We start from the raw sequence: 26,388 nt of genomic DNA on the forward strand, positions 1-26,388 counted from the left end.
ACAAGATACACAACCATTCGAAATTTAGAGTTGGTGTTGATGTTTTTGAAAGAAGCTGCTTATGCTCATTATTTAAATATTTTAATAAAATCAATATAACTGTTTAACAGAACTATAGTGGAACCATTACTCCAGTCTTCATTGTCACATAATCCTTCAGAAATCATTCTAATATTCTGATTTGGTGCTCAAGAAACATTTGTGTGCTTACTATTTTTGTCAAAAAGTTCAAAATGGTAGCATTTATTTGAAATGGAAAACTTTTGTACCATTATAAATGTCTTTTCTATCATTTTTGATTATCTTAATGCATCTTTGCTGCATTAAAGTATTAAAAAAGATCACGGACCCCATACCTTTGAACAGTAGTGTATTTTAAGGAATGTTTCAACTATTTTATCTATGTAATGAAAGTCACTGGGGTCCAAAACAACATTGGACCTCATTGACTTTCATTCTATGGACAAAAATATTAAAAAATATATATATTTTTTGAACTATCCTTTTAAATATGAGTGATATTAAGGTAATACACATTTAAAAATCCACTCCATTGTGTACACTAGATATTATAAAAGTGCTTCTATGCAGTTAAGGTACTTGCCTGTTTAGTGGGTGCTGGTGTCACAGAGGGATTGTTGCTCTTGGAGGGCCAGAGTCTGGTTAACAAACCTCAGCATACCTGATAGAGAGTCTAGATCTGGTTCTTCTGGTTGCTCTCGGTCCAGCATGTATGTGAGTGGATTAAAGGACATGTCTGTAGTGGAGGTGGCCTCATGGGTGCTCAGACCCTGCCAGGTCTGGTCTGGGGAGGGGGGCTGCAGCATTACAGCCTGTACACTGGCTTTCAAACTGTCTGCAAGCTCCACAGAGGTGTCAGAGAAGGTGTTCCTCCAGGAGGAGATGCTGGAACGTGCTGAAGTGTTTTTGTGAGAGGGGGGCGGGGAGCCGTGAAGAATAGAGTCTTTGAGAGGAGGAGAGAGAGGGGGAGGAGTGCTGGGTTTGTGACAAAGTGTGATGTTGTGTAGTTCTGTGGCTCTTTCGAAGCTGGAGAGCTTAACTTGAAGACGGGTGATCTCTGACTCCTAAGAAAACACAGTATAAGGCGTGAGGGAAAAAACTCACAAAAAAGTGATTATTAAAACTTATACATTAGCTTTGTTTCACAACCTAGTGAGATGTCTACCTAAACAGTTTATTTACTTTTTTTTTTTTTAAAAAGGGTAAGTCGGCTTTTAAGGCAAATGTAGGTTTACAGATTCAAAGACACTGATTATTGTTTACTTTACAGTCCATTTCTCCCAATATATTAAAATAAATAATTTTTAAGTGTCAAAATGAGAGTAAATTCTTCCATACTATACATTTCCTTAATTTCTACCCATTCGTTGTTCGCACTTCAAGACATAATAATCAAATCCAATTTATTACTTATATCCAATTATTTTGTTTGGCTGTTCGAATGATTTTTAAAAAATGTGGCCAATATCAGATTCAAGTGTGAACTGGACTCAATCCTTAAATGATAATATTTTAATAAAAATAAAAATAGTAGTAGTATTTGCATGAATGATTATTATATATATATTTTAAAGTTACATTTATGGGCTTTTATTTCTTTTTTTGATAGGACAGCAGGAAAGCATTGGGTGAAGAGGGGTGTGGGATCGGCAAAGGACCTCAAGACAGGAATCGAACTCGGGTCGCCACGAGCAGAGTTCGCTATATATTGGCGCACTAAACACAAGGCCATCACCGCAGACAATGATTAATATATTTTTATAAAATTATTATTAAAAATTATTATTTTCATAAATACTGTTTATTTTAACAAATTTTATAATAGTAAATTATTTTTTTGTTAACTTCTTATTTAAGAAAAATAAAAGAACAATAATAATAACAACAACAATATATATTAATACATATTATATATTATATTATCATCAATCACATGTATAATTATATTAATTGATTATTATATTATAAAAATGTATTACCAGATTGTTCTATTCTATTATACTAATACATTTTATTTTATAGAGGAGCATTACAATAGTAATGTTGCATATTTTTAAACATTTGTATATTATTATTAGTAGTAATAGTAGTAGTAGTCATATTATAAATTACAAAACTTTTGCCCATTGTGTGCAGCCGTACAAACAAGCGGCTAAAATTAAAAATTTGATTATATCCAAATTGTACAGCCACACTGTTGCTTGTACATGCACTTTCCTGGGTGTGCACATCACAGAGGACCTCTCCTGGACTAACAACACTGTAGCACTGGCCAAGAAAGCACAGCAGCGTCTCTACTTCCTCCGCAAACTCAGAAGAGCCAGAGCCCCGACCCCCATCATGTGCACCTTCTACAGAGGCACCATCGAGAGCATCCTAACCAGCTGCATCACTGTGTGGTATGGCGCTTGCAACGCATCCTGCCGCAAGTCACTTCAGCGAATAGTGAGAGCAGCTGAGAAGATCATTGGTGTCTCTCTCCCCTCCCTCCAGGACATTTACAGCACCCGTCTCACCCGCAAAGCCCTCCGCATTGCAGGTGATCCCACCCACCCGACACACAGCTTCTTCAGTCTGCTGCCATCAGGGAGGAGACTGCGGAGTCTCCAGGCGAGGACCAGCAGACTGAAGGACAGCTTCATACATCAGGCTGTCAGGAAGCTGAACTCCCTCCCGTCCCTGACCCCCCTCCCCTCTTTTTACCCCATACAACACTGAACTCTGACACTATGAGACCCCACTATGGTGGGATAGGAACCAGCATCTATTGGGCAAGCGGTTTTGGAGAACGTATGGATGTTTAATATAAACATAATATGGAACTGTTGTATGTAGGGGTTTTGTAAGACACCATCCAGTGAGTCATGCACCTTGATAAGCAGGGTCTCATTAGCATTCTGTAGGAGCTGTTCATTGCTGTGAAGCTCAGCGTGTAGGCGAGCAGAGGTAGATCTAGCCTCTTCAAGCTGGTCTCGGGCCTGTTGCAGCCGCTGGCTCCGCTGCTCCTGAGAGTTACGCAAGATCTGATCCGACACCTTCAGCAGCTGCCCACGCGTCTGCTGGAGATCTGAAAGCTGGGAGGCAGAGAGAGGGTCAGACCCAGCAAACCAGCGCAACTGTCCCATGACAAATTTTCTGTTTCTCCAAACCTCTTTGTGGTGCTCCTCTCTTTGCTGCTCAAGCTCCTGCTGCAGGGTAGCAATGGTGGCCTGGAGTCTGACCTCAGCCTGTGTAGAGCGCTTCTCCATCACAGACATCTCTTCTCGCAGCTGATGAGCTTCATTCGCCTACAGAAAAACAACAAACAGGTTAAGGACCATCAGGCCCTGAGTGAACGCAAGAATCTGAGACACAGGTAACTAAAAGGGTAACTTTCACTGATCTGCTCATAAACAATGTTCTGACGTGCCACTAAGCCAAAGATTGATGTTACACCATACATGTACTCAAAGTGTAAATTGTAGGTGTGAGATAGCAGAATTTTAAATATAAATCTCTAATTTTTCTAAAGTCACATCAACTGAGAGCACACCATACCCACAACACAAACACTGATAACTACCAAATTCAGTTTATTAAAATAACTCGTTTTACCTGTTTACATGCAAACCAATAACCAGGCAATGCAAGAAACCCGTGTTTACAAGACTTTTTTACAAGATAAGTATGTATTCTATCCAGATGTTACATAAAACATATTTTAAAAAAAGTATTCCAAAATGTCAGTGGAAAACTTGTTAGACTCATTCAACCCACTAAAGTGTGAGTAAATCACTCGTCTTGAGCTCTATGAGCGCTTGTGCATTATTCCATTTTTATTCCAATTAATTTCAATCAATTTTCAGTGCATTTGGCGCACCACTGACAACATAATGTTCATTAACCCAGCAACTCATCAGAACTTAGCACGTTTTATATTGTTTAGTATTCTGTAACATTTGGACCAATCAGACACACAACTATTTGTTATATTTAACAAATAATCTCTTATGCCCCCTCACCTAACCAAAACGCCAACTTTGAGGGTCTGTGGACCCTTCCCCCGAAATGCATCTAACACCTAAAAAAGGCAGAACAGGCCTCTGGTTCCATGGCAACCCATCTGATAACACTTGTTTTATTGCTCAAAAGAATGCGGGCAGAGAAACTCACTTCATTTTCCCCTAGGAAAGGCATTATGCCATAAAAATAGACTCTTCTCTAATTAATTAATAGAAAAACCTTTCTTTGAATGAACATATCTTCAGGTCATAGTGTATATTATTACTGTTCTTGTATATGTTTTTGTGTATTGTATCCCATTTTATCCATGCTTATGATAGAACTAGGGATGTAACGGTATGAAAATTTCTCATCACGATTATAGTGACCAAAATTATCACGGTTATCAGTATTATCACGGTATTGTTAAAATGTGCTGGAGATGTTCAAAAAGTACCGATACATAAATCACTTCACCAAGTTTTATACTTAAAAATCAACAACCAGCAAATAAAATGACTTTTTGTTTGCATAATCACTAAAACAATAACATTACCAATGAGGTCTGGATTTTAAATGACAACTTGACTGACACCAGTTTAATAGCATGTTCAAATAAATAATGTAAATGTTCAAATAAAGCTTTGAAAAAGTTTCATATAAAAGGTAAACCTCACATTTCAGCCTTTAAAGAAAAGAGTTAAGTCAAAATGATAATTGATTAATAAGGGGAAGGGGAGGGGGAGGGGTGTGTGGCCATGTATGGTGACCCATACTCAGAATTTGTGCTCTGCATTTAACCCATCCAAGTGTACACACAGTAGTGAACATACACCCGGAGCAGAGGGCAGCCAATGCTGCGGCGCCCGGGGAGCAGTTGGGGGTTTGGTGCCTTGCTCAAGGGTCTCACCTCAGTCGTGGTATTGAGGGTGGAGAGTGTGTTGGTTATTCACTCCCCCACCTACAATCCCTGCTGGACCTGAGACTCGAACCCACAACCTTCAGGTTACAAGTCCAACTTTCTATCCACTTATCTGCTCCATAAATAATTCTATATAGCTTAACTGAATTGTTTAAATGTGTAGAATCCACATAAGCTTGTTTTTCATCAACCGGTTAAAACTTACAGCAGGGCATGCAAATTTAGTCCGTTTTTTGGCCAGACAGAAACTGCACACAGGCTGAATGTAAATAAGTGTCTGTAAATCCACTCTCTGACAGCAGGTGGCGCTTTATATGGAAAAGCTGAATTACAGCTGATTCCCGTGAACTCTGCGAACAAAGCAGTATTGTGTTTAAGAACACTTCCTTTAGGTATTACATGGAGCTGAGATGAAAACAAAATGCCATCGAATCGTTTCAGAAGACAGTCAGATCCTTCAGAGGTACATTCATATAATTAATTCACTGATATATTCATTTGTATAATTCCCTCAGCACACTTTTAAAACCTCCCAGCTTTTCCGCCGTTTTCTCTCAGAATGAAACTACTCTGCTGCCGTGCGCACGTGAGACTGTTACACTCTGCTTTATGCCGGACAGTATTTATTTATCGTGAGTTGTTCAAATCGTGGTAATCGAATAAGGTTTTAATGATAATTAAAATATGAAACGGTAATACTAACCGTGGGGAATTTTATCATGATTTATCGTCAAAACAGTAATCGTTACATCCCTAGTTAATATTACCTGACTTATACAATGTTTGGTCTCTATCAATTCGTCTTCGGATGATCTAATTGAGAGTGTATATTATATGTCTATACCTATGCAACATATAAATGTTCTAAGAATCTATAATAGTTTGTATATCAACTTCCAATACAGTTCATATGCAAATTACCATGCATGGAGACAAAGATTCGTAAACTTTCCCTCCAAAAGTTCCCTCAAGTCACCATAGGCTCTCTGACTGCCCAGAGGTGTGACCTCTATAGCAGATAAAGCTCTCACGTAAGGGATGCCCTGGCAGTCTGCGGTTCTGTTAGATCCTAAGAGAATGAGAAAGATGTGAGCTAAAACTCTTCTGAACACTAAGTTTTGTGCCAGGCCTTGCGGCCTTGTCTTTCCATTCAACCAAAGCTCCTCTGACCTCAGCAGATCTCTTTCTTAGCTCTTTTTCCACTCTCTACCTGGAAGAACATCTCTACCTCAGAACATCTTTGGAATTCATCACTCTTCAACCCGGAAAAACGTGATCAGGGATCCAAAACCTTGAAACCATTAAGACTTTCATCTGAGACTGCATTTCGGACACTCGTCACAACCAAGCAATGCAAGCATAACATTTAACTAAACAAAGCAGAGGTTTAGTATACGTTATAGACCCCGTTATGAATGGTGCTGATGGTTTTACTCAGGTGGTTAAATGACGTTTTCCATAATTGCATTCTCTGGTTTTCCTGATGGTTTCATCCATCAACTCTCATTTGCCCTTTCCCCACGTATGAGTGATTGTACGTATGTATGTTTGTTTGTTAGACTAGTTTGCGTTAGTGTTTAGTTAATAAAAGTTGTGTGCACAAATTACGAGTTTCTGGTTCTGCCTTGCAAATTAACTGTCTCTTTACGATTTTGACCCTCGCTACATGCTCTAATGCATTAATAGGAAAGTATTTCCTGTGGCCAAGGAAATATCCTTTCTTAGAGTTGATACGAACTTGCACCAAATGTTCGCTGGACGGACAGATCAGTTGATGGCATTTTAATTCTGCTACAGTTAATACTGTCAGACGATATAAATAATTGTAATTAATCATAATTAATTGTAATTATTTATATACAATTCCCTTTTAAGCTAACTTGCTACATTCTTATCAGTATTATTGTTTTTTATGTCTCCTCTCATGTTTGAAGTTTGTACGACTACACCACTTCTCCTTTAGCTGCACGAGATAAGAATGCATTTTTGGAATGTATTTTAGAATACAAAGAGTACAATATATTTCCCCCTCTAAAGAAAATTGTTTTAATGAGTTTACATGACCACACATTGGTTTAAGCATAATTGTTTTAAGAATGTGTATGTAAGTGCTCACTGAGACCCTAAAGCGTTTCACCTTCTGATGTGCTTGCTGCATGACTTCATCTATCCGTCTATTCAGAGATTCACAGTGTGTATGAGCTTCCTGTAGCTCCTGTACCGTCTTCTGGAGTTGCTCACGATACACACGCAGCTGCTGGCCATGTTCAAGAGCATCCTGACACAGACACACACACACACACACAATATAAGTTGAGACTAAACAACGCAATTGAAAGGCTTACTCAGTAATTGTTTTTTTCTTTTAGCAATTTTTAGATCAAACAGCAAGCATGCATAACTAGCACACGGTTATGTTGAGAAAAAAATGTATTAGCTCTAAGATTGATAAAACTATTGTTTGTCAGAATGACATGGCACCCCCATGTGCCAAAATAAGATAAAAATAAATAACTCTAACAAATGTCCTTTTAAGATAAGTGTTACACAACCTGTTGGTGTGGTTTAATTTCTGTATAGCAAGAGTTTAATGTTGTAACACTGTTACTTCTGCTTGTCATATAATGTATTATTCAAATTTTCAGAGGGTTGCTTGCTCAAATCACCTTCTTAAACTTTAAGTAAATGTAAAATGAAAAGTTTCAGAGTTTTATTTTGATTTTGGGGTGAAAAAAGACCTGGGCATGTTTTGACAGGATGTGTGAGATTACACACTTTACCTCATTAAATACAGGGTAAAAAAATCTACTCTCTCCTCACTATAGTTCAAACATGTGCCGTACCCTCTCCAGGTCCTCCTTAACCTGAATCTGTGACTTCAGCATCTCCAGCCTCCCCATCAAGAACTGCACCTGCACAGAGAGCAATGAGACCTCACCATTTGTCCAGTAACAAACTCATCTGTGGTCACTCTCAATGACTCACCTGCTGGTCCTTCTCTCTAAGCTCTTTCTGGCTTTTCTCCAGAGCTTCCTGTAAATACTCCACATTCTTCTCCATCTCCAGCTTATGCTCTTTAATGGCCACATCCAGCTGCCCCAACTCAAGAGAGAACACAATGCTTTAGTAGAGTGGAGACATGGAGATAATGGAGATCTTGTTCATGTTTATGTGTGGTACCAGCTGCGTTCTCTGCTGTAGCTCCCCCTGTCTTTCTTTCAGAGCACTGTCCAGATCCAGCACCTCATGGTTCCTCTCCTCCAGCTCCCTCTGACTCTCTCTGTAAAACACATCCAATGATAGAGAAACTGATTATTTATTAATTCATTCATTCATTTTTTGTTTGCATTAGAATTAGAATAGATTAGAACAAAGCTGAAGATAAGTGCAATTTTTCTAGGTTTAAATACTTCTTTCCCATCCTTGTATGCAAAGACATGTACAAAAATATAAGAATTTGTTTAAGCATCCTGTCTGACTTGAAGGGATTTTATTTAACTGTATTTATTTGATACAGTCAAATAGGCTGATGGGGAGACTGGTCATTATTTTGTCAATTGCATTTAAAGCAGAAATTACACACTTCGTTTTTAACTGGTGACCAGCTACATCACAATACTAAAAGTACAGATCTGTGACTGAGGTTTTAAATTTATTCAATTAGGTACAAAAAAAAATCTAGGTACAACTCTGTTACAAACCGATATTAAGAGATGCCACAATCCACTGCTAATGTTATTAAACGTGACTGAATACACTTAGCTCTGTTTCGAGTCCAGTGGGTAACATGGGGAACATAGCTTACTACTGTTCACAAACGCATGATAAAAAAAGTACATGAACGAAGAGAATCATACATGTTGTGAGTTGTGTGGATATGTTCTTCGATTATAACTTTCATAAAAACTTATATTTATGAAGAAATCATTTGATTGTTGTAGTTGTAATGATTTTTGTTGTAGTTGTGTAATGACTCCACCCAGAAACGGGTGAAGGTTGGGTAAATGTGGCGCATTTCAACAAAACTAATATTCATGGTGACAAATCCTGTTATGAAACACTACTGTCGCTTGACTGTATATTTTTGAGGTGGGGTGAGGTTGTGAATGTGTTTGTTTTGACCATGATTAGATCAAACTGACAACATTCTGAAGAATGGAACAAGTGTTGGAGTTGTAGCAGACACTGAATTTTGGGGTGAATTTAAATATTTAATGTATTTGAAGGTCTTTTCTTATGAGGTCTCTAAGGTCAAAAGAACAACATTTATTTGAAATGGAAATCTTGTGTAACATTTTAAACATTTTTACTGCCACTTTTCAATTTAATGCATCGCTGAATACAAGTATTCAATTATTAATACTGAATAAAAAATCTCATTGGCCCTAAATGTATGTATGTATGTATGTATGTATGTATGTATGTATGTATGTATGTATGTATGTATGTATATATATATATATATATATATATATATATATATATATATATATATATATATATATATATATATATATATATATATATATAATCATTTGCTTAAATCTACAAATCCAGTAGACTACTGGGACACAGATTGATCAATATATGGACACTCATTGTACAAAGACTCAAGTTATAAAAAAAAAAAAAAAAAGTGCATTTAGTTTTAGTTTAATCTAAACCAATAAATTATATCATCACATTATAATACATAACATATTACTAAAAGTAAAACAATAAATATAAGTTATAAAGGCTCATATTTATAATTAAAATAATGGATTTAGACTATTATTATATTAGAGCAGCATAATTTGGTTTGTATTTTCAAAGTTTATATACTATATTTATACATTAAAAAAAAAAACATATGAATGAAATTTTGGAAATTGGGGTTAGGAAATAAAAAGAAAATTGAATGATTTCACAGGTTTCTGCTGAGACATATCCACCATTAATGTCCATCAAGAAGAACAAAAGAAAAACCAGGATGCAACCATCAGCGGGAATTTACAAGGAAATATTTATATTTTTGTGCATCTCATAAAAATATGGTATGAAGGTTCTCTCAAAACATTTACAGATCCTTTACAGATCCATCATAATATCTTTCAGAGGCAAATAAACAACAACACAAAGTGCTCAATTTAGGTTGTCCTCAGCCAAACATGAGTAAGGATGTTAGAAACCTCAGAAATTCTGTATATCCAGGAATGGATGGACTGCTGTGGCTTCCCAGCAGTCAGAGCAAGGTGGTGGAGCAGCTCACCTGAGCTCAGCAGCTAATTTATCGATGGCTGCTTGCTGTTGGTCTGACGTCAGCTGTGTCCGCTGCAGCAAGTCTCTGAGCTCCTGCAGGTGGTCCAGGGTATCCGCAAGCTCTCCACGGACCTCCTGCAACTGTCCCTCCAGCAACTGCGCCCGCTGCAGTGAGTTCCTCCTGTCCATCTCACTGTGGTGGAGCTTCTCTTCAAGGTCCATAACTGAGTCACATAGACAAGAAAACATAAGAATATTATTAAAAATTATTCATCTCATCTTCTTCAGAGTTGTAGACTAGATTGGACTAGACTAGACCATGGGCATCTCCTTGTGAGGTTCAAACCACCTTTGGGTAAGCTTTTCTTAAAGTGAGGTTTGCAAACCCCAATCAGTGTCTGTTGACAATTCTTAAATTCTCACTTTTATAAAGGCTTAGGTTTCACATACAACTCAGAAGTTTATGCCCATTATAGTTTTGTTGGTGGTCACTGGAGCTGCATACCAATTTCACTCTTCTTATCCAGCAGGCCTTTGGTCTCCTTGAGCGTTTCCTCCATGTGATTAAGCTGAGAGGCTTTCGTGTTGCTGTCTCTCCTCAAACGCAACAGCTCCAACTCCATGTCTGACAGCTCCACTCGACACTTACTCATCTCTGAACTCAGCTGCCTGAAAAACACACAGCTAAACATTACTATCATTTCCTCAGTGCTTTTATTATTGTCCAGTTGCTGTATGTACGTGACTATAGGTAAAAGATAACGGACCTTAAAAGAAATGACAGAAAATCAAGATATGAAAATCCTAGTTGTCTAGATCTGGCTTTTATGTGAACAGCCACTATGTGAAGCACTTTCTTCCTCAGCTAAAATAATTTGCTGTTGCAGTATATATAGAGAGAAAAAGTTTAGCGGGAGTGGCTAGGGACACAAAGGCTTTGAAGCCATTAAACAGTCATAAGATCATCTCAAGGGACACCCTCAGGAAAAAAAAAATTCATTAAAAGAAAGTTCAGTGTTACAACTGAGGCAAACTGAAGCCAACAAACATTTTCTAGTCATATGCTTTCACACTTTCATAAAAAAAACACTGCTTGTATTGTACATTTATATTCTGTTTTATATTTTTTTAAATAGAATTGGGCCAATAGTCTGGAATTACAAACATATTTCCATACTCTGTTTTGTTTTTCCATACTTATCCAGACCTGGAAAACACTAAAAGCAAATTTCATACTTTTCCATGCTGCGTAGGAAGTAACCCATAAACATATTTTGAGCATTCTATTTGCAGTGCTACACAAAAATGAATGCTGAAGAAATATTCCCACAATATAAAAGGTAAATTAAGGAACTGAAATGCCAGGTGGTCTCACGTTATGGAGCCGGAGAGCTCTGAAGCCTGTCTCTCCTTCTTCTGCACCTCTTGAGTGGCCTCCTCCACCTCTCTCTCCCTTCTCCTCAGAGCCTGAGATAAGGCAGTGCGCTCCTTCTCCAAATCTTGTTCCAACTGGGACACCTGTGGGCAATCAGCAGATGTTATCCCACTATTGACAAAGATGAGTTTTTCTTTTCATGCAGTAAGGTCATGAGATTATGTAACCCGTTTTTTACTGGAAAAGAAGCTTGTTTTGTGCTGGAGCAGAACAACCCTTAGGCACAACTATACATATCTTCAAATACATGAATGACTCTATTATTTATTGATCAGGTATTAACAAGGATGACATTTTAAAAAAATTAAAAACAACACTAATCAGGAGACTGAATACTGAATATACAAAAACGATCAGACCGAAATTATATATGATATGGTGTTTGTTTGATCAGTTACTCATATGAGAAGTTCTAAAATGAATTCTATAGTCTTATGTTTCTTACAATAAACAGTGTCTGCTAGTCAGAATATACTCTACGTCTGCACTTTTTTTTTAATGCGAAGCCTTACAATGTGACCTTTTGTTGAGTGTATTATCATATAGCTCACTCTATTTTATTTTCTATGCAATAAGCATACCCAGACATGTGGATAGTTATAATAATAGTAATTGTAATAATAATAAATTATATAAACTATATGGACAAAAGCATTGGGACACACCTCAATCAGACCCATTTTCACAGATATAAAGTCAAGCATGCAGTCTACATTTACAAACAAATTGTTTAAAGGGGGGTATACACACACACACATATTTAGCATAATATGTATATGCTAAATTGGAATATATATATATAAAGCTTATGTTTGGAAAATGGCACAGATTTTCTTTAAATATCTCACTTAGCATCAGTCAGTCAAACATTATGTGATGTTTATTGATTTTAATATCAGATCATTAATATTAGTCTGGTGAGTAAACTAAAAAAAAAAATTACAAGCCAATGGGGATTCTATTGCCAAGGTGTCTATAGAGGGTTGATAATATTTACAATAATGAATTGAATTTGATAGGTGCCTCATATTGTCCCACAGAAACATTAAAATAGTGTAGATTAGTGTACAATGTTTTATAATAATAATTTATTCTATTTAGTGACCATTTCATTCATTTAACATACTTAATATTGGGGGCATCCAAGTTATTTGACATATTTGAACATTTAAAAAAAAAAGTAACAATAGTTACTTTCCCTGGTAATTAGTTTATTTTATAATGATGTAACTCAGTTACTGTTTGTGAGAAGTAACTAGTAATATAACTAATTACTTTTTTTAAGTAACGTACCCAAAACTGCATACTATACAATAATTTATTACTTGTCTTTGTTGAATAATACAGAATATAAAAAGCTTTAAAAGATAAATCGCATATTAAAATCGCAATCTTGGTTAAAACAGATTTTCCAAAATCGGTTACAGTGTAAATATTCTTTACTCTGGGGTGAATGAAGTCTGGTTTCACGTCAGTGTCACACAAACATCCACAGTGCACACATTGTTCTTAAATCCGGAGACAGGACCGCACAGAGCGGATCATGGTTACGCTTTACAATAAGGTTCATTAGTTAACATTAGTTAACAACATTAGTAAACATGAACTAAGAATGAACAATACTTATAAAGCATTTATTAATCTTAGTTAATGTTCATTTCAGCATGTACTAATGCATTATTAAAATCACAATTTGTGATAACATTAGTTAATGCGCTGTGAACTAACATGAATAAACAATGAACAACCGTATTTCCATTAACTAACAATAACAAAGATCAATAAATAGTGTAATAAATGCATTGTTCATTGTTTGTTCATGTTAGTTAATACATTAACAAACGTTAATAAATGGCATCTTATTGTAAAGTGTTACCCGGATCACATACATGAGGTGGCACAGACCACAGCATGTATCTGACCCATTTGAATTCTACACAGAATGCTGAATTTTAAAGCTCTACTGAGGAGAGCAAATATCATAAACTGTTAGACAGCCTCAGGATTATAAACAACACTGATGAATAGACAAGTTGAGGCCGGGGACATGCATAATAACCATTACTAAAAATCACCACAGTTTTTTTCTGCAGTAGCAATTTCACAATAAATCTAAAGGGAGAATCATTTTTAGACTTTTAAAACTGTGGCTGTCACAAGCTGTCAAATGCACCTTTGTTCGGCTATATTGTAAACTAAACTATTTTTAAAAAGGATGAGCTCTTTGATATGTCCAGACATCTTGTTTTATATAGAAATGATGCCACCCCCTCAGAGGACCTCAGATGATGCTAACCCTGAAACAACACATACAACTACCAAATTTTACTATAAGTTTGATTGCAACATATAATCATTGCTGTTAATAGTGTTCATCGTCTGTTTGATTACATCATAAACTGATTTTTACCGTACTTTTTTGCCATATGTTCATCAATTTGACAGTCACCACTGATGAGCTATTATTATAAAACTGTATAAATTGTATTATAATTTGTATCATAAATAACTACATTTTATATTGAAGAAGCTTAATTTTCTGTAAAGCTGCTTTGCAACAATTTGTATCGTGAAAAGCGTAAGTAACTGTTTTTTATTACGTGGTCACTATTGCTTTGTCTGTTATTACAGATTGCTTGATATGTACTGAGTATTTATGCGTTTATGTGTTAAATTCGCTGATATTTCCTGGTTTTCCAGAGCCATAGGAACCCTGGTGTGTGTACCTGGGTCTGCAGCTGACTCTGGCTCTCCTCCAGCTGTGCGATGCGTAACGTGCTCTCCTGCAACATGGTGTGCTGGTTCTGGATAGAATGCTGCAGCTGCAGGTTCTCCTCACTGGAGCTCTGATAATCCACACATTTCCTCTTCAGCTCTTCCTGCAGCTGTGACAGCTGATAAACATGCTACACTGAGTGATACATTAGCTAACAGGAGCTAATAACTGTCATTCAAATAATGTTCCCCAGGAAGAGGAAGTGCCTAGCCTTAGTGACTGACCTCACTGTTCTTCAGCTCCAGTTGTCTATCGTGATGTTTCTTTACATCCTCCATCTGGTGGAGATAATGACTCAGCTCCTCTTTACAGGAGGACAGCTCGGTCTGCAGGTTCCTAACCTGGAAAGAAACAAAACAGATTTTATAACCGTGTTCTAACCAAGTCTGGTGCAATAAAGCAAGAAATCTCATATCTCAACAGCTGCATAATAATTAGAGGCTACACTACTTTCTGCTTTGAGGAATGATTACTTGACACTAGAAAAAGGAATGGGCAACCCTACTCCACAATAAGCTCCCATTAGTTAATATTCCTTAATGAATAAGTTAACAATGAACAATAAATTTGCTACAGTATTTATTTATAATTAGTTAATTAATAAAAATACAACTGTTCATAGTTAGTTCATGTTTATTTGATACCATTAAATAATATTAACAGATACAGCTTTTAATATATGTTAGCAAATGTTGAAATATATCCACATTTTTCCTAAACACTGAAGTCTTACCTGACTGGAACTGCTTTACATTTCCAGTCTCTGGTGTTTCTAGTCAAATTAACATTTTCTGAGCTGATAATATAATGTTACACCTAGGAAAATGGTTTTAAAAAGCACATGGCGCCATAGTTTCAACACTTCACAGTGTCACCGTCTTTTTGTAGTAACTCACTCACTGCCATAGTTTAATGAGTGGATAGACGACATGAAGCAGCCCAAGGTAAGCTGCACTGAAAACAGATGAGGGCACATATAGTTTGTGGGCTTTTGTCCACAAAATGATAAGAGCACACATTATTTTAACACAGTTTCAGTTTAATTAATGAAGTCAATCTCTTCTACCCTGTTTTAACATGGATTTCTATGGAGAACACAAAAGCACCCAAATGGAAGTTAGAATTCATCATGGCAGCACTCATCGGTTACTCAGGAAAAAGGTGGATATAATCAAGATGTAAACTGAGACTTTTTTTTTTTTTTTTTTTTTTTCTCAAAAACTCAGAATCATGGTTAGGTAATTTTAAATATCAACACTGCCAGGTTCTGTTTATAAAAATGTAGCTTTGTAATAATTACAGCAGAAATAATGAAATCGCTTTGAATATCGTGTTGGACAATGGGGGTGTTTGAGTCAAAAAAATGGTGATAACCTCTGCTTTAGACAAAGCAATGTAATGCCATACTCTCCTGTATGGTGTTCACAGTGCTGAGCAGACAAACAAAAGTAAAAAACAGTTAGTCAGTCTCACCACTGAAGCAGAGTCAGCAGCTTGTTCTTCAACATTTCTAAGTGCCTCTTCACTGCATTTAGATTTTGCCTCAAAATCCTGTCCAAGGAACAAAGATATACTCAGTGAGAGATTTATACAAACTCATACAACATAATTTCACAGTTAACGTGTTTCAGTGCAGTCCAAAAGTCTGAGTAAAGTAAAAAAAAAAATGTAATGTAATATTTTTTTTCATTAGAAATTAATGTAAGGTGTAAACCCTGCAAATAGCATCTTGTGCTTCAATGGAAGCAAGAATATCTGAATGTCTACAGACATTCACATGATCAATATCACAAATTTAATTTGATTACTGACCAAGCAATAGTCAAATTTCCTCTTAATTTAAAGTTAGGGTGGGTCAGTGGTTTTCAAACCCTGGGTTGAGACCCTTAGGTGGGTCACAAGACGTAACAAAATGGGTCGCCAGGATGAAAAATTTAACTTTTATAACGAAACAAACAACAAGACAAAAGTACTCTGCAGCCACCTCACAGTAGACTCCAATGCGTATGTGCAGCACTGAACATTTTAGCCAATCACAGACATATCTGTTGATTCGTGGAACACAATGACCGATCAGAGGTGTTTCAGTTAGTCAGAATCCACACACCGCCCAAAACACTGGAGTTTTTTGGTTCAGTCCGGACTCCGGAGTTCTGCAAATTCCCTCATTAAAACGTTGTCTATCTCCGTTTATTTTGGAAAATGCTCAAATTTAACATCTGTTCTGTAAAGGAATCTTTTTATTTTTATAAACACCATCTGGCTTAGCCTGCTAGTACAGTAGCCACGCCCCAAACTCTCGCTATTGGCTGTAAGGCAGGTAGAACAGCATATCAATGCATTCTGATCAATTCGGATTCAGATTTTTAATGTAGTCTCAGACTTTGGAAACCCACTGTATTCATGGAATGAGTATGCATTAAAAGCGAGATCAGACCTCAGTGAGCTTATCTACAACGGCCTGTAGAAGAGCAGCTCTCTGCTGTGACTGCTGCTTCTCTGTGTGAAGATCAGTCACATTTCGTTCTAGTTCCTCAACTTCAGTCTGTTTCTGAGCCAGAGACAACTGTAGCTGAAACACACACACACAGTTTTAACTTTCTTTTCTTTTCCAAGTGCAATAAAATTACTAAATGCACAAATGCATACATACCACCTCAATTCTATCCTCCAGTTCTTTGCATTCATGTGACTGTGTCATCTTGACTTTCTCTATGGTCTGCTGATACTCCCTCTGTTTCTTGTTCAAGACTGACTGGTAGTGCTGAATACTGCTATCCTTTTCCTAATTTAACACAGAAACACAGAGTATAGATTTGCAGTTTTATCTTGAAATCAGTACTTGCTTAGTGTGTATGTGTTACCAGAAGGTCTTGTTCAAGCTGGCTGGTCTTCATTACAGCCTGTGAATAAGAAGCACTCTTCTCCTGCAGCTGTTTCTCCAGGACAGTCACACGCAAACTCTTCTTTTTTAGCTAATGAACAGAATGTTGCTCCGTTAGATTACTACACTTCTATAAAATTCAAAACAATAGGTAATTTAGGGGAATTCTTGAAGTTTAAATTTTGGGGTTGGTAAGATTTTTTTAAACATCTTTTAAATGTTCACAAAGGCTGCGTTTATTTGAGCAAAGTTACAGTAAAGCAGTAATACTGTGAACTATTATTACAATGGAAAAAATTTAATAAAAGTTAAAAATAGGAAAAAAAAAATCCTATATTCTTTTTAGTGTATCCCTGTTTTTATTCCAAAGTCCCTTTTCTCCACATTGGATAATTCTAATTCTCAATTAGTATGGAATGGTAAGACTTCAGGGACCTAAAAAAACAAATGCAAAAACCAAAGAATATGGGTGGAAAATGAACAATTATGGCTTCCAAATTATCCCTGTCTTCCGCCATAGATGTTAATCCTTCGTTCCACTCCTCTATTCTGGATGGTGCATATGACTATTGGAGGGATCAGGGAATCATTTTTTTTCGCTAAAGGCTTAATTCTAAATATGGGAGTTTTGGACAAGGGCCTCTCCTCGTCTATTTGCACAGATCACAGGTCTTATACAATGTAAGGTAGTTCATAAGAGTTCACTGGTTCAAATACAGAATTCCTTGGATTGATCCAACTAGTGACCCATTTAGAGTGATAGATGTCACTTTGGACAACCAAACTAACTCTACAAACTAACCTTTTGAATATATACAGTTGTGATCAATATTTTACACATACTTTGCAATATATGCAAAACGAAATGCATGTTATTTTTTATATAGTACTGACATGAATAAGATATTTCACATAAGATATTTACATATAGTCCACAAGAGAAAATTAAAGTTTACAAATTGTGTGGTTATCTGGATTATCCACAGCTGGGTTTTTTTTGATAATTGTTCATGAGTCCCTTGTTTGTCCTCAGTTTAAAAAAAAAAAAAAAGTAGCCAGGAAGGATAAGGAGAGAGCAATTGTCTGTGGCCACCACCTGCAAAACTATTCCTTTTTAAGGGGTTGTCCTGCTGTTGCCTCTCTAACACTCTTGTTGTCACTTTCATTTGGACCAATGCAGGAGAAACTGATTTACACTCACTTATGCTTCCTAACTGGACAAATTTATATTCCTAAAGCTCACTGCTGCCCTGATCCAGGTCTGGCAGGCGACCCCCAGGACACAATCCACCATCTCATCAAGAGCATATCTATTTATCTATCTATCTGTGTGTGTGTGTGTGTGTGTGTGTGTGCGTACACGCATTTACAGTGGTGTGAAAAAGTGTTGGCCCCCTTCCTGATTTTTTTATTTTTTGGCATGTTTGTCACACTTTAATGTTTCAGATCATCTAATTTAACTAATTTAAATATTAATCAAAGATACAGTCAGGTCCATAAATATTGGGACATCGACACAATTCTAACATTTTTGGCTCTATACACCACCACAATGGATTTCAAATGAAACGAACAAGATGTGCTTTAACTGCAGACTGTCAGCTTTAATTTGAGGGTATTTACATCCAAATCAGGTGAACGGTGTAGGAATTACAACAGTTTGCATATGTGCCTCCCACTTGTTAAGGGACCAAAAGTAATGGGACAGAATAATAATCATAAATCAAACTTTCACTTTTTAATACTTGGTTGCAAATCCTTTGCAGTCAATTACAGCCTGAAGTCTGGAACGCATAGACATCACCAGACGCTGGGTTTCATCCCTGGTGATGCTCTGCCAGGCCTCTACTGCAACCATCTTCAGTTCCTGCTTGTTCTTGGGGCATTCTCCCTTCAGTTTTGTCTTCAGCAAGTGAAATGCATGCTCAATCGGATTCAGGTCAGGTGATTGACTTGGCCATTGCATAACAATCCACTTCTTTCCCTTCAAAAACTCTTTGGTTGCTTTTGCAGTATGCTTTGGGTCATTGTCCATCTGCACTGTGAAGCGCCGTCCAGTGAGTTCTGAAGCATTTGGCTGAATATGAGCAGATAATATTGCCCGAAACACTTCAGAATTCATCCTGCTGCTTTTGTCAGCAGTCACATCATCAATAAATACAAGAGAACCAGTTCCACTGGCAGCCATACATGCCCACGCCATGACACTACCACCACCATGCTTCACTGATGAGGTGGTATGCTTAGGATCATGAGTAGTTCCTTTCCTTCTCCATACTCCTCTCTTCCCATCACTCTGGTACAAGTTGATCTTGGTCTCATCTGTCCATAGGATGTTGTTCCAGAACTGTGAAGGATTTTTTAGATGCCTTCCTGTTTTTGAGGCTCACCAATGGTTTACATCTTGTGGTGAACCCTCTGTATTCACTCTGGTGAAGTCTTCTCTTGATTGTTGACTTTGACACACACACACCTACCTCCTGAAGAGTGTTCTTGATCTGGCCAACTGTTGTGAAGGGTGTTTTCTTCACCAGGGAAAGAATTCTTCGGTCATCCACCACAGTTGTTTTCTGTGGTCTTCCGGGTCTTTTGGTGTTGCTGAGCTCACCGGTGCGTTCCTTCTTTTTAAGAATGTTCCAAACAGTTGTTTTGGCCACGCCTAATGTTTTTGCTATCTCTCTGATGGGTTTGTTTTGTTTTTTCTGCCTAATGATGGCTTGCTTCACTGATAGTGACAGCTCTTTGGATCTCATCTTGACAGTTGACAGCAACAGATTCCAAATGCAAATAGCACACTTGAAATGAACTCTGGACCTTTTATCTGCTCATTGTAATTGGGATAATGAGGGAACAACACACACCTGGCAATGGAACAGCTGATAAGCCAATTGTCCTATTACTTTTGGTCCCTTAACAAGTGGGAGGCACATATGCAAACTGTTGTAATTCCTACACCGTTCACCTGATTTGGATGTAAATACCCTCAAATTAAAGCTGACAGTTTGCAGTTAAAGCACATCTTGTTCGTTTCATTTGAAATCCATTGTGGTGGTGTATAGAGCCAAAAATGTTAGAATTGTGTCGATGTCCCAATATTTATGGACCTGACTGTAACACAAGTAAACACAACATGCAGTTTTTGAATGAAGTTTTTTTATTATGAAGGGAAAACAAAATCCAAACCCACATGGCCCTGTGTGAAAAAGTGCTTGCCCCCTAAACCTAATAACTGGTTGGGCCACCCTTAGCAGCAACAACTGAAATTAAGCGTTTGCGATAACTTGCAATGAGTCTGTTACAGCACTGTGGAGGAATTTTGGCCCACTCATCTTGGCAGAATTGCTGTAATTCAGCCACATTAGAGGGTTTTCAAGCATGAACCGCCTTTTTAAGGTCATGCCACAGCATCTCAATAGGATTCAGGTCAGGACTTTGACTAGGCCACTCCAAAGTCTTCATTTTGTTTTTCTTCAGCCATTCAGAGGTGGATTTGCTGGTGTGTTTTGGATCATTGTCCTGCTGCAGAACCCAAGTTCGCTTCAGCTTGAGGTCACGAACAGATGGCCGGACATTGTCCTTCAGGATTTTTTGGTAGACAGCTGAATTCATGGTTCCATTTATCACAGCAAGTCTTCCAGGTCCTGAAGCAGCAAAACAGCCCCAGACCATCACACTACCACCACCATATTTTACTGTTGGTATGATGTTCTTTTTCTGAAATGCTGTGTTACTTTTACGCCAGTTGTAATGGGACACACACCTTCCAAAAAAGTTCAACTTTTGTCTCGTCAGTCCACAGAGTATTTTCCCAAAAGTCTTGGGGATCATCAAGATGTTTTCTGGCAAAACTGAGACAAGCCTTCATGTTCTTTTTGCTCAGCAGCGGTTTTCGTCTTGGAACTCTGCCATGCAGGCCATTTTTGTCCAGTCTCTTTCTTATGGTGGAGTCATGAACACTGACCTTAACTGAGGCAAGTGAGGCCTGCGGTTCTTTAGATGTTGTTGTGGGGTCTTTTGTGACCTCTTGGATGAGTCGTCGCTGCGCTCTTGGGGTAATTTTGGTTGGCTGGCCACTCCTGGGAAGGTTCACCACTGTTCCATGTTTTCACCATTTGTGGATAATGGCTCTCACTGTGGTTCGTTGGAGTCCCAAAGATTTATAAATGGCTTTATAACCTTTTCCAGACTGATAGATCTCAATTACTTTCTTTCTCATTTGTTCCTGAATTTCTTTGGATCTCAACATGATGTGTAGCTTTTGAGGATCTTTTGGTCTACTTCACTTTGTCAGGCAGGACAAACCACACCTGTTGATTGCGAACAGGTGTGGCAGTAATCAGGCCTGGTGTGGCTAGAGAAACTGAACTCAGGTGTGATAAATCACAGTTTTATGTTTTAACTTATTATATGCATATATACACACCACTGTATACATGTATATAATAAGTACTATAATATTATTCTTACAATTTCAGTAATTTGTAAAGTCTCTTTTCCTTTGTAATGTTTCTTTGTTTTCTAAAATGTTTCAATAATTCAAAAGATTTTTTACTATGTAATATAATTCACATTTAATCAATTGCATGCATCCTTACTGAATTTGGCCATAAGTTGTGCTCGCATTTTGATTTCATGGTGATTTCGTGGTGACATAATGAAATACTTTCTGCACCGGTACTGAAATTTCACTTCTATAATACTACTTACAGTCAAATGTTATAAAAACAGATTACATTACATAATTTTTGATTATAAATTAATTACATGACTATATTATCAAGCAAGAATCATGTCACATGTGAAATGTTTCCAAAAGCATTGCATAAACATACAAACAAACTTCAAGCATTTCTGCTTTAAGTTCACCTTTTTTGCATGCAGCCAGCAAAGACAATTCAATTAAAAAATGTTCATGGTACCCAACAAAACTACTGTGACACTGTACTGGTAAAGAAAACACTGATTTGAAGGGTCACTAACCTCTTTCTCTAAGGAGGTGGCCTGTGTAGCCTTGTCCAGTAGCTGGTTGTGGAGCTGCTGGTAGTGAGAGGATCTCTCTGTGATGGAGGTCTGCAGCAAGGAGATCTCCTCCTGGGCTCTAGTCAGTCTCTCTTGTAGGCCCTGTGCGGCACTGGCATGCCGGGTCTTCTCCCTCTCAACCATCTGAAGCACCGTCAACAGTTTCTGATAACGTTCACCTATATGAACAGGGGGAGAGATTAAAGTAACAGTTTGTCCAGTAAAATAATACAAAATTAAAAAAAACAGCATGAATAAATGAAAGTGGACTGGCTGAGAGTTATATGCTCACCAGGTTTGTGTTTGAGAGATTCAGTGGTGCTTGTGTAAGACAAGTCGGGCAGCAAACAAGGGTTCACACACAGTGCACCCTCCCGATTCTGAAACACAAACGTCATTCCACAGTCATGAAGAGAACAGTTTTTGCCCATAAAACTAAAATCAGTGAAGTCAAATTATGTTTTAGACCCCATAACTTTCAATGATTGGAAAAAAAAACTAAATTCCAATATCTTGGCAAAGAGGAATTATTCTGACAAGCTCAGGAACAAATTATCTTCCAGTGATCCTGCTTCAGTGTGGTTAGGATTGAAGGACATCACCAGCTACAAAACACCAGCCCCCAGCACTCTGGAGAATCAACACCTGGCAGACGACTTAAACGAGTTCTTTTGTCGTTTTGAACGATCACCCCACACCCGCCCAGAACACCCCTCCACACAACCATTCACACCTCCAGCAACCCCTCTCTCCCCCACACCTACAATTCAAATCAGCGAAGATGATGTGTGCCAGGTCTTCAGGAAGAACAAAAGAAGGAAAGCACTTGTGGCCCTAACGTCTGTAGCCATGAAATCATTCGAAAGACTGGTTCTGGCTCATCTGAAGGACATCACTGGACCCTTACTGGACCCCCTGCAGTTTGCCTACAGAGCAAACAGGTCTGTGGATGATGCAGTCAACATGGGACTGCACTTCATCCTGCAGCATTTGGACAGACCAGGGACTTATGTGAGGATCCTGTTTGTGGACTTCAGCTCTGCTTTTAACACCATTATCCCGGAAACCCTTCAAAATAAACTAACTCAGCTCTCCGTCCCCACTGCCGTCTGCCAGTGGATCAACAGCTTCCTGACAGACAGACAGCAGTTAGTAAAGCTTGGCAAATTCACATCCAGCACTCGAACCATCAGCACTGGAGCTCCTCAGGGCTGCGTTCTCTCCCCACTGCTCTTCTCCCTGTACACCAACGACTGCACATCTAAAGACCCCTCTGTCAAGCTCCTGAAGTTTGCAGACGACACCACACTGATCGGCCTCATCCAGGATGGTGACGAGTCTGCTTACAGACAGGAGGTTAAGGAGCTGGCTGTCTGGTGCAGTCTCAACAACCTGGAGCTTAACAGGCTCAAAACTGTGGAGATGATCGTGGACTTCAGGAGAAACCCCCCTGCTCTCCCCCCACTCACCATCATGAACAGCACTGTGACTGCAGTGGAGTCATTCAGATTCCTGGGCACCACCATCTCTCAGGACCTGAAGTGGGATATTCACATTGACTCCATTGTCAGGAAGGCCCAGCAGAGGCTGTACTTTCTTCGCCAGCTGAGGAAGTTCAACCTGCCACAGGACTTACTGAAACAGTTCTACTCTGCCATCATTGAATCCATCCTCTGCACCTCAATAACTGTCTGGTTCAGCTCAGCTACCAAATCTGACCTCAAAAGACTACGGAGGGTAGTCCGGACTGCTGAGCGAATCATTGGTACAACCCTCCCCACTCTCCAAGAACTGTACTTATCCAGAGTGAGCAAAAGGGCTGGTAAAATCACTCTGGACCCCTCACATCCAGCACACTCCCTCTTTGAACTGTTACCGTCTGGTCGACGCTACAGAGCTCTGAGCACCAGAACGACCAGACACATGAACAGTTTCTTCCCTCAGTCAATACATCTCATGAACACTCAATAAATAAACGTGGAACACACAACTAATTCATTATCCATTCACCACACTCACTTATTTTATTTTTATTTTTCTCATTTCTAATTTGCACATACTTGACCTGTACATACATAGTCGCCTATATTATATATTATATATTGTGTATTTTTTATTTTTTTGCTGCTTTGTACATTGGTTATTGGCTATTTCTTGTTATTTTGTTTTATTACCTGTGTCATGTCCTGTCCTGTTACTGTCTTTCTGTTGCACTGTGGAGCTTCTGTCACTACAACAAATTCCTTGTATGTGTAAACATACTTGGCCAATAAAGCTCATTCTGATTCTGATTCTGATCTTCTTTTTTGATTCACAGAATAAAACATAGTCATGCAGGTTTGGGACTACATGAGGGTAAGTAAAGGCCCGTTCACACCAAGAATGATAACTATAACAATACAGTGTGACAAAACAGAGCAGAAGAGTCTCCTCACCACAACTACAACCATAAAAACACAGAGTACTGTTGGTGGAATTACTTTCAGAAAGACAGATTTTTTCAGCTGATGAATGATAAAAACATTGACACCCATTCAGAATCCATTCTGCTTTAAAGTGCTCAAGCATAGTGGCATAGAACACTATCATCCGTTGCGTGTAGACACTAATATACAGTTATCGTTCTTGGTGTAAACAGGCCTGAAGACAGAACTTTCATTTTTAGGTGAATAATCCCTTTAAATGGGCACAAAGCAATACAAATTTTAAAATGTAATTTTTATGAAGGATGTGTGTGTGTGTGTGTTTAATGAGCACCTCTCTCAGATGTAGTAAGTCCAATATGCTCTCTAGGCTGGTCAGCTCGGCTCTGTCCTGTTCTTTCTCTCTGTGGACATGAGCCACCCTCTGCTCCTGACAAGCAGTGAGGAGCCGCAGGTCCTCGTTCTCTTTCCTCAGCCCTGCCATCTCCTGCAGCTGAGCCTCCTTCTCAGCTAGCTCCCTCTGCAGCTGTTTCAGCTGATCTGAGAGCTGCTGAACCTGAGACTGCAGCTGCACATTCTCAGTGGAGAGAGACTCAGAGCAGCTCTGAAACTCCTTCAGCTCACTAACAAGAGAACAGAAACTAGCATGAGCAGTTTACCTTTTCCAAACAGTCTAGAAGCTAATAAACTGGTCAAATGATCGGTTCATTTACTGATTAACATATTAAATGATATGCATTAAAAAAAATTATTGATAAAAACATTAAAATTGAGGAAAAATTGTCAATAGGGTAAAAAAAAAAAAAAAAAAAAACTTATGTAAAAAAATCGTAATATTTTATGAAATTGTTTACTTTTTCAAATACATACATATAAGCTTTAATTTTTGGAATCAGGACCCCAAAGTTGTTAAAAAAACAGTATTGGATTTCATTCAGCCAATATGATGCAGAGTAGTATTACAATTATGATTTGTGTGCAGTGTATTCACTTTCCCTTATAAATCTACTGTGCATAACTGTGATTTAAAATGCTGATTTAGTTATTAAAATACTTAATGATCTAAAAAGTTTGTGTCAGTGTTGTCAATTAACTTAATATATAATAAATATTACCGTTCAAAAGTTTAGGGTCAGTAAGATTGTTTTTGAAATAAATTAATACTTTTGTTCAGCAAGGATTCATTAAATTGCTAAAAAAAGTGACAATAAAGACATTTTTAATGTCAAAAAATATTTATATTTCTGATAAATGCTGTTCCTTTGAACTTTCTATTCATCAAATAATAATAATAAAAAAATCAGCTTTGCCATTGAAGGAATAATTTACAAAATAAAATATTCAATTAAAAAAGTATTTTGAAAAATGTTACAATTTACTTTATTTTTGATCAAATAAATAATTGATGAGCATAAGAGACATTTAAAAAAACAAAAACAAAAAAAAACTAAAATGTAAAACACACACACACACACCCCACATTGATGAATGATATTCATATCTCCACAACTCAAATCAATATATAGTATACAGCATGGTCTCTTACCAGATGTTGTGACGTAGACCATCCTTCTCTCTCTCCAGCTCAGCACACTTCCTCTCCAGCTCCTCTCTCTCCCTGTCACACTCCATCAGGCTGATTTTCAGCTGGCCCTCATTCTCCAACACCTTCAATAAATACAGGAC

General features: G+C 37.8%; 1 protein-coding gene across 2 annotated transcripts in view; it reads right to left on the minus strand.

Moving 5' to 3' along the window:
• LOC306845851 (cytoskeletal protein Sojo-like) overlaps positions 1–26,388 on the minus strand; it is a 34,449-nt gene that overhangs the window by 1,610 nt on the left and 6,451 nt on the right. For both annotated transcript variants that reach the window (XM_079378837.1, XM_079378838.1), the window contains exons 8-27: positions 26,249–26,370; positions 25,037–25,325; positions 22,572–22,659; positions 22,241–22,458; positions 17,241–17,351; positions 17,030–17,161; positions 16,814–16,948; positions 15,850–15,927; positions 14,601–14,717; positions 14,327–14,494; positions 11,541–11,683; positions 10,671–10,834; positions 10,176–10,389; positions 8,105–8,204; positions 7,910–8,026; positions 7,768–7,836; positions 7,062–7,202; positions 3,171–3,308; positions 2,892–3,095; positions 605–1,085 (exon numbers count right to left, since the gene is read on the minus strand). In XM_079378837.1, the coding sequence (XP_079234963.1) occupies positions 609–1,085; positions 2,892–3,095; positions 3,171–3,308; positions 7,062–7,202; positions 7,768–7,836; positions 7,910–8,026; positions 8,105–8,204; positions 10,176–10,389; positions 10,671–10,834; positions 11,541–11,683; positions 14,327–14,494; positions 14,601–14,717; positions 15,850–15,927; positions 16,814–16,948; positions 17,030–17,161; positions 17,241–17,351; positions 22,241–22,458; positions 22,572–22,659; positions 25,037–25,325; positions 26,249–26,370 (3,225 nt within the window). In that variant the 3' untranslated portion in view covers positions 605–608. The remainder of the gene's footprint in view (positions 1–604; positions 1,086–2,891; positions 3,096–3,170; positions 3,309–7,061; positions 7,203–7,767; positions 7,837–7,909; positions 8,027–8,104; positions 8,205–10,175; positions 10,390–10,670; positions 10,835–11,540; positions 11,684–14,326; positions 14,495–14,600; positions 14,718–15,849; positions 15,928–16,813; positions 16,949–17,029; positions 17,162–17,240; positions 17,352–22,240; positions 22,459–22,571; positions 22,660–25,036; positions 25,326–26,248; positions 26,371–26,388) is intronic.

The sequence above is a fragment of the Barbus barbus genome (assembly GCF_936440315.1).
Source record: "Barbus barbus genome assembly, chromosome: 26".
NCBI lineage: Eukaryota > Metazoa > Chordata > Actinopteri > Cypriniformes > Cyprinidae > Barbus > Barbus barbus.